This window comes from Cicer arietinum, chromosome 5 (assembly GCF_000331145.2).
Source record: "Cicer arietinum cultivar CDC Frontier isolate Library 1 chromosome 5, Cicar.CDCFrontier_v2.0, whole genome shotgun sequence".
Lineage (NCBI taxonomy): Eukaryota > Viridiplantae > Streptophyta > Magnoliopsida > Fabales > Fabaceae > Cicer > Cicer arietinum.
In genome coordinates this window covers 50,686,060-50,701,365 of record NC_021164.2, presented here as the reverse complement: position 1 = coordinate 50,701,365, position 15,306 = coordinate 50,686,060, and the positions used below count along the sequence as shown (strand labels likewise).

Genomic DNA, 15,306 nt, shown 5'->3' with positions numbered 1-15,306 from the left:
AGTTTTTTAACATATGCGTAGAGTTAGAGAGCTTAATTTTTTGGTTCAATATTACATGAAGAAGATCTTGTTTATTCTTCTTGGGCTAAAATGTAATTGTAATATTTTTTTTATTCAAAATCTAGTTATAAAATTATACTAAGTTTTTTATTTTTGACTCAAAAAATAAGACACTTATAATATACTAAGTTAAAAACACATTTATAATTCAATGTATTATTATATAACATGTTCAATTATTATATAGCGTATGCACTAAATAATTTGGGTTTAAATTTTTTCTATATTTATAAAAAAAAAATTACAAATTTTAAATAAATATTTTATACATTAATAACGTGAACAGAAAATAAATATTTGAATCTTCGATGCATAATTTATAAATAAAATTTAATAGAATACTTTAATATAAATAAATAAAATATATTTAAACTAAAAATTAACCTTGTGCATGATCCTGGAACACACTAGTTATATATACGATTGAAGGTGTTATGTGATTCTCAGATTTTCACATATATTAGTTTTTATTTTCGTATTTTATTGTAATTATATTATTTTAATGTAGTGTTGTTAATTTTATTTGTCGTTTGAATAGAATGATATTTTGATTTTGTATCTTATTACGATATTTATTTAGACATATTAATAATCAACCTTATTTAAGTGTAGATTTAATTAATAATTTTAATGTCTTCAATATTACAATTTCAGATATATAAATATTTTAGAAGTTTTAATTTTGACATATTAATAACATTTGCAAGTGTTTTCTTGTTTTATGTTATTTAATTTAAATAACATCAATTTATTTACAAATCTATTTTTTTTTCAATTTTAACTACTTTCAATAAAAAAAAAAAAACTAAAAATCCAAACCGGCCAATGCCATAAATGTAAATAATTTTCAATCAATTTTTTTAACATTATACGACTATTTATATAGCATGTCTTCCCTTTTTGAGTAAAATATAACTAATAAGGAAGGAATGTTGCTCTAATTTCGAAGTTATGACATGTCGCAATCCCTAATAAAAATTTAAATAATATTTCCAAATTAACATAATTTGTTAATGCAATGTCCTTTTTTGGTCTTTCACTCGACTAAGCTATATTTGTTTAAACCCTCCCCTCAAATATTATATGGTCAAATAATTTTAAATAATACTTCCAAATCTTATATAGTTACCCTTGAAAATACAACTTGAATGGATGTAGTGTTAAAACAAAGAAAGAATAAAAAACAATATATTAAAACTAAAAAATCGTATATACACGATGATGTCAGATTTTATGTCGAAAGAACATTTCTGAAAGAAGAAAATGTTTTTTCTATCAAACATTTAGTGGCATTGAGAACCATCCTATCAAAATGCTTGACATTGTGACCTATCAAAAGTGAGGACCCCATCAATTATGTCTCCTTCATAAGGTAGCTTCATTCAATTATTTAAATAATAGTTCATGTCTTATCTATAAGTGCCTTTGTATTTAACAATTATTATTGGGACACTCAAACATTGAGCACTAAAATTTAACTTTGAAAGGCTAATAATGTTAATGGAATGCATAGGTAAGAGATTAAAATAAAAACATTAAAAAGTTTAAAGAAAGCCAATTCTATACGTAGCTACTAGCTTCTATGAAAATGATATTTCTCTTTATGTGAAGAGAACATCTAGAATTGATAGAGATTGGTCCCTCTTTTCTCTCCTCTCATCACTTATCATTAGATAATAACCTTATTATTTTCAATATTAATTAAAGATGTTGAGTTGGTGGCAAGTCTTTGTCAATTCATAGCACTATGAATCAATAATTGTACGTGTAATACATAATTACTTATTTTGCTTATTTATTAAACAACAATATATGTTTTTGTAAATTGGATTACACCAAAGAATATTATTAACTTCAAATTTCAAGAGATGTATATTATATGGTCCAAATAAATTTTTATTTTATTTATAATAACCAATATTTAATGAATTGGTTATAAAATAATAATTCATAATTATTTTGTAATATATCAACGATTATTAAAGTTGGTTAGTGATAGACCCAAATTCATTGGACCATACTAAACTCAACCAAGATTCAAGAAATTCCTTAGACATTTATTTTTGTGTTGGTCTCCAATTTTCACATACAAGAAAACAGAGGATAATTGTACCAAAATAAACATAGGATATATAAAGTTAAAAGAAAGCAAGGTTGGGAGATAGATTTTGACATGTTTATAAAAAGCCAAAGTTCAATCCAACAAATAACATTAAAAAAGAAAAATTTATCAAGGAAAAAACTATTTCATTTTTTGTACTTGAAAAATGTTAAATAGCACTATGATTCACTTCAATAATTAACCTGACACATTCATCAACGTTTTTATATGGATGCTCTAAACAAAATACAACATCCCAATGAATTTCACATAGTTGGAGATTAAAATAACCTTTGTAAGAAATTCATTGATATTTTTTCATGATAAATGCTAATTAAATTGAATCTTTCATACACTAAAGAAACAACCATAAAAAAAAATACCAATGACTAAGCTTAAGCTACCACTAAATACATATTATTTTCAAAGAATTTTATTAATGAAACTGACACAGATGTCAAGAAAAGAGATCATGTAAGTTCGAATCCATACTTCAATATATCAAATTTTTTTGCAATCTTTTTATCATTTGAGCTATACTTACAGCACATCACCAACAACATCGCAAATTTAATTCATAAACCCTAAACTTAAATCTCGAACAAATTTCAAAATAAAAGTTGAAAATTCAAATCCTGAAAACTAAAATAACCACTAGTGAACTAAAATTTTTCCAAAAAAAAAAATATTGATTAATGAAAAACCACTCATAGTGATTCAAGGAAACCAGTTTTTATGAGAACAGAATTCCTCAATTTGCTAAGATCCCTACCTTTAAGGGTCCTCCCAGCACCTTCAAAAACAGAAAATGAAGAAATTTGACTCCTTGCAAGTCTTCTAGCAATAAATTCATGTGGTGGTAACTTAGTATTATACTCATCATCTTCCTCTTCTTCATCTTGATTACCATGATGATTCACAACAACACCATCATCATCATAATCACCTTGATTATCATAGTAATCATAATCATAATCATTATTATACATTGAAACATTCTTAACATTGGTCTTGTTCACCTTATTACCATAAATCTTTGACCATTCAGGAATATTAACAGGTGCTGATTGTTGAAAAGCTTTTGTTTCATGAGATGAACTAGCACTACTACTTCCACTACTTGTCCTTGGAATCATTCTTGAAGCAATTGGAATTGGAATTGATCTAGGAACAACAAGAGAACATAGATCTTTGTTGTCTTTTGGCTTGTGAATTTCAGATATGTAATCATTTCTATCCTTCACAACATCCCAAACTTCTTCTTCTTCAAAATCTCCATCTCTTAAAGATCTCCATAGCTCACTTTTCTTCCTAATTAGACTATATTTATTCTCCATTATTATAATATCACTTCCTACACATCCCAAATTATAACAAATTTTTTATAAGAAATTGAATTGGAATTTTGATTTTGTTTCATATACACTCTCGGTTAATGTAAATTTTTTAACACCGTCAATCAATTATAATCATCAGATTCTATCACAGTTTGTGATAGGATCTTATATTTTAATATAATTCATTTGATTGTTTAATATAAAATAATTATCAAATCATTAAAAATAATTAATTTTAATTTTAATTATTTATAAAGTTATATATGATTGATTTTGATTTGTCTATAGTGTAATTGGATTGAAAAAACAAGAAGAAGAGGAAAGAGGAGGAGGGATTGGAGAAATATTCAAAGATACATAAAACAAATCACAATAGCAAATTATGAAAAGGGATTTTTGATAATATACCTTACTTGGAATCAGAAGCTTCAAAGACTAAACTTTATGTTGAACTTGAATCTAAAGAGTATTTATTTTTTCTCTTCTGAAATATGATATAAAAAAGTTGAAATTATGATGAGTCACATTTGATTCTAATACCATAATTTAAGGTTGAAAAAAAAAAACTAATATTTAATGAATTGAGAGGTTTTGTATTTCTTACCTCTATATGTTGAAGGGGTGTGTAGTTTATGATATAATTTATGGAGAGAAGAAGGACACCTCACAAGAGATGAAGAACAGAGCTTCAAGGTCCCAAGAGGCAACAATAAGACACCTGACTTCTGCCTCTAAATGTTGGACCTTCTTCTATTTAACTCTTCTTTCATAAGACTAACTTTTCACTAGGAATTTTACAAGGGGAAGTAAATCTCTTTTCACTTAATTTGTTTGTTTGGTTTTAAGGTGGAAAAAATTAATTTTGAAAAAATTAATTTTAGAAAATTGCTTTTAGATAAAAGTAGGTTAAATATAAAATAATTTTTATTTTGTTTGAATATATTGACATAAAAATGATTTTAACAATAAAATTGATCGTAAAAATTACATTTGAAATAAAAAAAAAAATTAGTTTTAAATTAGAACATATTTTAAAAGGAAAATGATCGATTTCTGAACAAAATTAATTCTCCAACTCTAAAATCAATATTGAGGCATCCAAAATTGAAGCCAAGCATAAACTAAAATTAAACAAATAGTAAATATACTACAAGTTGGTAGTTTCAAAATATTAATCTAGGCTTTCTCTCTATTAAGATTTGTTATAAAAAAAACTCCTTGCAATTCAAATTTCAAATTATACGACATTTTAGTAAAATATGTTTGTCTTAAAGTATATATCATTTTTAAAATATCAATAAATTCATTAATACTTATTTTCCTCCTTTATTATTTATTATTCTATCTTTTTTCAATTCTTTTAATTTAAGTTTTTTATATCATTAATGGAGGATACATTTGCAAATTAACTTATAATTTATCTTCTCCAAACAATATTAATTATATTTCTCTTTTTTTTAAACGGACATTAACTACATTTCTTATTCTTTAAACAGACATTAACTACATTTATTAATTTGTGTAAAATTAACAAAATGATTGTCAATTTAAAATCATTTTAGTTTAGTAAATACCAACAAATGGACAAAATTGATTAAAATTTTATAATTTCAGGTATCATTTTAAAAATATTAATAATATGAGCTCTGAATTAATACATTCCTACGATTTCAATGAAAAAATTAGGTATTTACTTAAAAAGAATATATCTATTGGAATATTTAATGCAAAATGAAAGAAAAGTAACAATTGATGTTGAACTTCATGTGACTTAAGTGGTGAATAGTGGATGCTTAGTAGTTGTTTTTTTTATCTTTTTAATTAATAATAAAGTTATGTATCTTTACTTTTCTTAATTTGTGGGGCTAAGGTTTCCTCTCTTTTTTCTCCATTTATAGTTTTCACAAGCCACTACTTATGATCACATTCGTATTTTTGCACTTTTTTGTCCTTCAAATTTACCTTTGGTAATTTTGCTAGACCATAGGTTATTTATTGGCTTTTAGTGAAACATCAAGGGTAAATTAAAACTTTGAGTTAACTATGACTTTGTAATAAATTTATATTTAAGTAAATAAATGGCATAGAAATTATGGTAAAGGTACAGTTATTCTCTTGTGAATGGATGGATAATACATAAAGACTGGTTATTGTCAAGGAAAGGACAAAGTGCCAAAAGTTTTCAAAGGAAGAATACAAATATTGTAAATTTGAATAGCCAAATATACACTCAACCATATTTTATTTTTAAAGTATACACATCCCTGTCCAAAAATAAGAATGAATTGGATTGATCTCATACTAAGGGAATATTTATTACACTTTAATTTATTTTAACATATAGTTTTTTATTTAAAAATTAGAGAAATAAATTATTAATAGTATTAAACTAATGAATATTTTACAATTGACTTCCACATGAAATTTAAATTTTGTCTTTAAAACTATAAAATCATATTTTTACTACTGAGTTGTAATCATGTTCATATTTTATATTAATTTATTTTAACAACAAGAAATAACTATGATTTTTAATATCATTCAATTCAAGACTTTATAGTTATAATGTGAATTAATTATAATAGAATTTATTATTTAAAAAAAAAACACTCACTCAAAATCTTTGACACGAAACACATTAAAAATTAAAAACATAAAGCTAAAGGAAATCATTTTTGCAAGTAAGTTGGTGATGTAATGTAATCTACAGATAAACAATTGGTTAACATGTTATGAGTGTGTCATTCCCTCAACCATAGTTTTTATCTTTTATTTTGTTTTTGCTTCCTATTTCTTTTTCTTATGTAACAAAAATATTAAATTGCCTAGCCGACATTCAACGTATTTAGATACCTATTGCCAAAGTTGGAAAAATTAAAACAGTGGGTGTATAAACCTAAAACAACTTATTTAAATTACTTTAAAAATTCAAGTTAGAATCGTGTTAATTAAAGATTTTCAAACATTTTTCCACTGCAGGAAAAGAATCATGTTACTGAAATCTCCACTTGCACGTTCATTAGAATGGCGGCTATAAAAGTTAACATTGTGGAACCTGAAAATTAGTCCATAAAAATAAAATAACATACAATTAAATTGATTATCTCTTGATATATTCCTTATTCATATTTTGAGATTAAACTTAGAGACTAAAAAAGTCACAAACATGTTATTGATATATAAAAAAATTTATAAGTCAATGAGAAATAATTAAATTAAAATTTTAATCTCAGCAATTAAATCAATTTCTTTTATATATGATCAATGGTAAAAAAAAACAAGATTCATCGTCTTTAATGTCATTTATTTTAAAAAAAATATTTATTGGTATTTGTTCGTATCGACTATATATGATATTTGATAAGATCAATCCAACTACTTATTGACAAGTCATATATAAGACTCATATAGTATTGAATTTGATTATAGCCTTCATAAACTCCTTATTCAAAATATGATACTAACAAATGAGTAATTTGTCTATGTGAATATCCCACCATGACGAGAAAACAAAAACATCACACTATAATGATGATCAAATCAACGTTGCACTTAGATGACAAAATCAAAAATAAAACCCAGAAATAACTAAATATATATAGAAAACCACTTATTTAAATAAAAAGAGAGAATAAATTAACTTGAAAGAGTGATTTTGGACCAAAAAATATTATTGTTGTTATAAATGTACGCATATTATTGTTCTTATAAATGTACGCATATTATTGTTCTTATAAATTTATTATTACTTAAATATTATATATTTTATCCAATAAAAATTATATAAATTATGTTGTTTATATATGTTCTTATATGTATTATAAACTTTGTCTAATTGGTACAAACAAAATAATTTTGCATCATAAACATATTGATATTGTTTTTGGATACATAAAAGAGTCTAAGCTTAAAGAAGTGGAATAAAACTATAAGAATGAAAGGACATTCTTGAACTTGTAAGCACCAGACAAATCATCAAAACATAAATGACGAAGCTCATTAGAAAGTGCCTCCACCATAGAACTGTTAACAATGAAAGAGAAAGAAGAGAGACAATATGTTAACAATGAAAAGAGAAAGAAGAGAGACAACCACTCTAGGGTTTCATAACATAGAATGAACCAAAATATCAGTTGATAAGGTTACAATGAGTATATATATAAAAGAATAGAAATGTCTAAAATACCCTTACTATTAATATATAATAACAGTATCTAACATCTTCCCTCAAACTCACGATGCATTAACATGGAGCATCGAGAGTTTGTCAACTAAAAAAAGAAAACATTTAATGGAATGTATCTTTGTGAACAAATCAACAATCTATAAAGAAGAAGAGTACGAATAGTGGTCATCTTGGCTACAAGAGCAAAAGTTTCTTCATAATCCATACCATAGTGTTGAGAGAAACCCTTAGCAACAAGATGCGCTTTGTAGCGTTCAACTGACCCATCAGACTTAGTTTTGATCTTGTATACCCAACGATACCTAATAACATGTTTTCTATGAGGAAGAGGTACTAATTCCCCAGTATTGGTTTTGTGCAATGCATATAGTTCTTCTGCCATAGCCTGCTGCCAAAGAGGATCAAGAACAACCTCTTTATAGGAAGAAGGCTCAGACAAAGTTGACGAGAGGGGTAACGAGGAGGATCAACAATCACAGGAGGTGGTTGAACAGCCGATGGGACATGAGGGATGTCACCAAAGAAGAAGCAACAATCAAAGAGAAGAACCAACAAAGAGAGAAGCAATGGAAGAAGAAGCAGCAGCCAAAGAGAGGATCATTAGCTATACCAAACAATCACAATAAAGAGAGAAACCAAACCAACAAGAAATCATATCAAATAGTCACAATCAAGAGAAGAACCAAGCCAACAAAAAATCAAACCGAAAAAGGAGCGATCAAAAAAAGGAGCAACAACCATATCAAAACAAACCCTTAATATATAATATAAAAGCCCAATAACATACTACTTAACATCTCCCCTAAAGTTTCCTAATATTGAAACAACCCCTCAAACTAAAGCTCAAATCAACCAATATCAAAATCAACAGATAGGAACAACCAAAGAAGTAGCACCACGAAACCAAATCAAAACAAACCAAACTAAACTACACCAACCCAAACTAAACAAAAAGAGAAGCAGCGAAATAGATGAACCGCATGAGAGAAGAGCAAACAAATAAAACAATCAATATAGAGAGAGGCAACAAAGCAAATCACTAGAGAGAGGAGCAATCAAACAGAAGAAGCAACAGAGAGAGCGACAACACAAAAGAAAACAACCAAAGAGATAGGAGAGGCGAACAATTAAATTACCAACCAAATCAGCAAAGAACCACAACAATTGAAAGCATGTGAACCAAATCAAAATCAACTCCTTAATACTGATCATAACAAACAAGCAACAGGGAGAATACGTTGATCCTCACGAACACTTGTCCCACCAACACAAGCATGAACCTTAACACCAAAGAAATCGCCAAGAGTTCGCATAACCTTCTCAATCTGTTGAGCTAGCTCCCTCGTAGGGGTCAAAACCAAAGTCTGGCACCCAATCCATAAACGAGCTGCTGCAAAATTCCAGAAAAAATGTTGTTGTCTTTCCAGTTCCTGACTGAGCCTGTTGAATCACATCTAGACCTTTGCAGAAAGGAACAATTCCTCGTTGCTGGATTGCAGAAGGCCTCTCAAAACTGTAAGCATATATGCCTCGCATAAGGTTTTCTTGCAGCCCCATTGCATCAAAGCTATCATGGACTTCATGATATGAGGCGAAGAATTCTTGCCCATCACTGGCAAGCAGTTCATTCATCTTAGTGTCATAATGATTAGCATCAAATTGTGATCCTTCTGGAGCCAAACTCGAAGCTTTTGATACAAATACAACATGTATTCTTATACCAACAGAATTTCCTGCCATTGCAACCATGACACCACCATTTTCATTGTCATAGACAATTGCAGCTGTGTAGTCCGTATTTTGTGCCATTCTAACCTTTTCTTCGAAGCTACACCCCCCTCTAATCATCAAAACAAAAGGTGAACTAACATTCAAAAGTTCTGTACATGATAATCTGATGTTGTGCGAGTCCGATTTCTCCCCCTAAATACGTCGTTTTGCCAATCCGACCGTTGAAGACGAATACCTGAATGTTGCGAACCTGCTGTCCAAAAATCAGTCTGATCCAACGGTTAATGAATATGCAATCAATTTTTTGTGAGACTGATTTAACAAAATCGGGAATATGGTTACTCTTCTCTTTTCTCTTTTGGTGGTTGTCTTTCCTATCAAAATAATATCTCTCTTCTTTATAGTAGATCCCAAAATCAACCAAAGCTCTTTGATACCATGTTAACAATGAAAAGAGAAAGAAGAGAGACAACCACTCTAGGGTTTCATAACATAGAATGGACCAAAACATCAGTTAATAAGGTTACAATGAGTATATATATAAAATAATAGAAATGTCTAAAATACCCCTACTACTAATATATAATAACATTATCTAACAAGAACAACTGAAAGAGTTCATAGAAAGACTATAGTTTGCACATCTCTTACCCTCTCACTAAGTGTGACGAACTTGAACATGTCAGTCTAAAGCTAAGAGACTATAAATGTCTTACTCATCACATGTTGCATTTATCCAAAATCATGTCAACTGTGATTTTTGAATCACTTTCCACAATCAGATGCGAAATACGATCTTGTCGAGCCATATCCAAACTAAGGTATAGACCTCACATTTGTGCATGTAGTGCATCACATGAATCAATCTTGTTTGTGTAGCCTTTGATCCACCATCCATCATCGTTGCGAAACAGACCTTCACATCCTGAAGTCTCATGATTCCTTCTGCAAACATTGTCCTTGTTCAACTTGATCCAACCCTCACGACATTTCATCCAATGAATGTAAACAATCTCCTTAATATGATGTATTTGATGCAGATGGTGATAGTTACTATCTTCTATGTCTTTTGAGTAGTTCAGGATGACCCGCACATGATCAAGAGGTCACTTGAAATCAACCTCAAATTTTGTTTTATTCCTCCACGTCCAGAGGAACCAACAAGCTGTCATGAAGATCATTTTTTCACTTCTCATTTGTAGAGGTTTGTGAAAATTCAATTTCTACAATCAAAGAAAAAGAAATTAGTTATATCACTAAAAGAAATTTATTTTTTATTACCGTATCAATAAGTTTCATCATATTTCATTTAATTTAATGATGAAATTTATTAATTAATCTAACGATAGAAACAAACTTGTACATGATACAAGAGTTACTTTACTTGTACACCATAAAATTGGTCTATATTATATTAAATATACATATTATTAAATATTATATTTAATTTTTTATACATTAATTATTAATATATTTTTTCGAGTAAATTTTATTTGGTGTTGGTGGAAATAAAGATGGATTAAAGTACAAATTTATTTTGTGACCTTTAAAATATGGTAAGACAAGTAACAGTACCCATGTGGGTCAGTATTTCCCCTTTAGCTGCAAGTTGGTGTAAACTTGATGAAAATCATATAGTGATTGACTATAATACTTAAGTTATGGTTGCAAGATGTGTGTGCATTTTAAAATGAGATACAGACATTTCAGCCTGATTTTGGAGCCATCCCTCCCAAATATAATTTTTTTAATAATATAATATGATTTTAATTGTAGTTTTAGTTATTTTATTTTTATTGATTTATAAAATACGATCATTCAATTTTAAAAATCAACATTTTTAGTTGTTCTTAAAAATTAATAATGTGGTATGTTTAAAAAATGTGATATATGATATGATAATGCAGATAGTTTTATATCATAGAATTGTATGACACATCATTTAAAATATGTAAAATCGTCATTTTTTTAGTTAAAAAATTTGAAAGAAGAAACAAAATTTTCAATATTTAAAATAAGAGACTAATTCTGTGAATTAGTAATAATAGAGAGATTACGGTTAAACCATAATTTTTAAAAAATAATTTTTAAGACTTTTTATGCCTGTCGTACAAGTGTCTTAGAATGTTCCCACTTACTATGCGAGGCATATTTTAAATCGATTTCAACCGACTTAAAAAACATGTTTTGAGACATGTTTTAAGTTGATAAAATTTATAAAGATTAAAAGTCTAATTAAATCATTAAATTAATTAAAGATCAACTCATATCAAATTTTACATCTGATTTAAATACATAAATTATCTATTTAACTCTAATTGTATGCTTAATCAATAGATTATATAACTCTACTATATTAGGATTTGTGGTGACATTTTAAATTATTTTTAAAATATTTGTGTAAATTTTACAACGAGACAAGTGAATAATGTGGCTAATACCTTGTCATGAGTTATGTTATATTTGACTAGTCTTCAAATCTTTTATCATACTCCACTTCGTAATATTGATTTCATTATAAATGAAACAAATTGAAATATTTTAATGGTAAAAGATAGAGTAAAAGTATGTAAACTTTTTTTATAATTGAGTCTAAAAGTAGTACTTTAGTAATCCACCTTGTCACTACGCGAAAAATAGGATTTTACAGCGCTTTTTAAAAACAAAACGCTGTAGAATCGAGCGATGTAAAACGATACAACAACGCTTTTTAAAATAAAAAAGCGCTGTAAAATATGCAGATATATTGTGCGCGCATGTTATGTACATTTTACAACGCTTCTTTTAAAAAGCGCCGTAATATATGAATTATAATGCACATTTTACAGCGCTTTTTCAAATAAACGCTGTAAAAGGTGCATTTTTTTTTATTTAAAAACGTAAATTAAATTTTTAAAAAGCGTTGATCATGTCTTATCCAACATGTATAGCTTTGATCAATTTCATTCCATACTAAATGTCCTTCCAATTCATCTTCTCTAACGCGTTTTTCAAAACAACATTTTAAACAAGGACAAACGACTCTATTTGGATCTTTTGCATTCTTCACTGCAAACTCAACAAACTCCTTCACTCAATTTTCATACTCTTTTGACAATCGATTGACAGACATCCATTTCTGGTCCATATTATATGACCTATATAAATGCAATTACAAAAATAATAAGCTACTGATAACATCAACCATTATGTAACAATTTCACAACAGAAAATATTTCAAAACATAACAGATCAACAAATTTCAAAAAAGAAAAGATTTTATATGATTTATTATTTAACAATTTATTAGTTTTTGTGACAACAACAAATTAATAAATACCTGAGACAACGTATCCAATTTTTTTAAAGGAGTAGCAGTAGATGGCCGCACAGTATGTAGAGGAGATGAGGGTTCCCAGAGTAGAGGTGATGAGGGTTTGTAGATTTGTTTTAAATTTGTTTTTATTTATTTACAGTAAATAATTTTTATTTAAAGTGGATGATTTTACAGTCCATTTGTAGAATAAGCGCTCAAATAGGTCCTTCAATTATGTGACCTTTTACAGCGCTTATAATAAAAGCGCTCTAATAGGTCATTTATTTATTTGAAAGCGCATGTCTTTTACAACGCTTGTAAAAAAACCGCTGTAATAGTTCATTTAATTATTTCAAAGCGCTTGTCCAAAAGCGCTGTAAAACATTATGTGAGGGCGCTTTATTATACAGTGCTTGTCAAAAAAAACGCTGTCATATGCTCCATTATTTTTAAAATATATTTACAACAACACTTGTATTTAGTAAGCGCTGTAAAAAACGCGCTATAAAATCTTATTTTTGGCGTAGGGTGTATTTATTACTAAAAATGACATTTTTTTTACTCCCCTCCTTATGCACGTAGGAAATCAATTTCCATTGCCATGCTCCAACAATAGGATACTAGGCAGTCTATCATGATATACTTGATAAATTTCTCCAAACATTCGAATTTTATGCTAAGAATGACCCCAAAAATAGTACACTATACATTAGAATAAACACCAAAATAAATAAATGTTTAAGTAATAAATGAAGATCATACCAAATAAATTTGGAAATAAATTTTGGTAAATTCTATATTACTTTTATATAAGTGTGGGTAAATTATCCATGTGATGTGGCACCATTCAAAATGAGTCACATGCACTCTACATTAAATGTAATGTTTTTTAAATCCACATTAATTGTCAAACATAGAATTCTATTTTACATATAATTTTTGTTATTGTTATATTTACCCATATTCAATAAATGGATTTTAATGTTTTCAATCATAAAATTTACCTAGAAAAAACCTAAAATTTAATGAGAATGTTTTCCCCATTTAAAATGCAATGAGATTTTTTTTACGATTTGAAAATTCAATAACGTTCTTTCCCCATTTAAGTCGGTCATTTGTGTTGTTCCATTGTGCATTATTGTTGTAAAATAAGGAAAAGAATCATGGGTCTATACAAATTTCATTGATGTTTGTAACATGGTGTTTAAATAGGTTTGAACCATTTATTTGTCAATTTTTTATTAGAAATAATTTAGAGTAAAATGATGGTGTCTTTGTCTAAGAAAGGGACACGTTAAGACAATATAAACACTTGAAATTATTGATATATATTTGTCTCTTTTTAATTACACTTGTACCTTGTAGATTCAATACTTGTTTTATTTATTTATCTAATCTATTGATATTATTATATAAACAATTTTAAAAATTAAAATTTAAGATATGATATGTATCATATTAAAATGGAAAAATTGTCATTTAAAAAATTATATTTATTTTTTAAAAATTTAAACATATATTCATATTTTTATAATTCTTAATAATAATTTATTAAATTATATAAAATAACAAAATTACTTTTGTGATAAAATCATGCATATTTATGTAAATTAATTCATTAAATTATATTTTATAAAAATAAAATAGTAATTTATTACTCTTATCATATTGTGTTAGTTTCTAACTCAGCCATATTCAGAAGTAAAATCTTAACAAAAGAAACACGATAAAATAGAGTTCAAGATTAAATTATCATATTGATATTATCGACAAAAGTTTAACATTTCTTCTAAAGCAGTTAAACAATAGTGAGCACCCCCTTTATGTATGATTAGTCGAGGTTTGTTAATTGCTTCTAAAACAACAAAGTATCAACTCTTCATCTAAACCGAGTAAGCTACAATGAGGATTAATTTGGGATCAATTGAATTATGGTTAATTCATTGAACAACAAAGGTTAGGTCTTTGTATATGGATCACATGAACTACATTGAGGATTAACTTGTCATTAGTTGAATTGTGGTTTATTCATTAGGCTACAAATGCTTGACTTTTCATCTAAATCAGAAGAACTATAATGAGGATTACCTTGTGATCAACTGAACAATGATTTCAAATATTTGACTTTTCATCTAATCGGATGCACTGCATTGAGGAATAACTTATGATCAGTTGAATTGTGGTTGGTTCATTGCACTACAAAAGTTTGACTTTTCATCTAATCAAATGAACTATACTAAGGATTAACTTGTGATTAGTTCATTGGACTACAAAAGTTTGACTTTTCATTTAAATTGGATGATCTTACAATCAATTGAAATGTGGTTAGTTCATTGGACTACGAATGTTTGACTTTTCATCTGAATCAGATGAATTAAAATGAAAATTAATTAATGATCAACTGAACTGTGGTTAGTTCATCGAACTATAAAGGTTCAATCTTTGTATCTAGATCACATATATGAATTGTGTCGAGGATTAACCTGTCATTAGGTAAAATGTGGTCACTTTATTTAGATCCGTTTATCATAAATTATTTTAAAATAATTTTTAAAGTATTTTATATTTTTTCTATACCTTTTTGAAAATTGAGTTT

General features: G+C 27.5%; 1 protein-coding gene and 1 pseudogene across 2 annotated transcripts; both read right to left on the bottom strand.

Annotated features, from left to right (window-relative positions):
• Nucleotides 1-2,636: 2,636 nt before the first annotated feature.
• Nucleotides 2,637-4,240, bottom strand: LOC101488981 (uncharacterized). 2 transcript variants are annotated; one of them, XM_004500022.4, is made up of 3 exons: nucleotides 4,103-4,240; nucleotides 3,907-3,982; nucleotides 2,637-3,515 (listed from the first exon to the last, which is right to left on the bottom strand). In XM_004500022.4, exon 3 carries the CDS (start codon nucleotides 3,496-3,498, stop codon nucleotides 2,869-2,871), a length of 630 nt encoding a protein of 209 aa, XP_004500079.1. In that variant the 5' UTR covers nucleotides 3,499-3,515; nucleotides 3,907-3,982; nucleotides 4,103-4,240; the 3' UTR covers nucleotides 2,637-2,868. The 2 variants fall into 2 exon arrangements, with proteins under 2 accessions (XP_004500079.1, XP_073225421.1); XM_073369320.1 differs by having other exon boundaries at nucleotides 3,912-3,982.
• A 4,652-nt stretch (nucleotides 4,241-8,892) lies between these two features.
• On the bottom strand, nucleotides 8,893-9,493 carry LOC101496873 (eukaryotic initiation factor 4A-8-like; annotated as a pseudogene).
• Between the last annotated feature and the right edge of the window lie 5,813 nt (nucleotides 9,494-15,306).

Excerpts from the sequence above, each read along its gene's own strand:
- LOC101488981 (XM_004500022.4), bottom strand. The coding sequence starts at position 3,498 with ATGGAGAATAAATATAGTCTAATTAGGAAGAAAAGTGAGCTATGGAGA.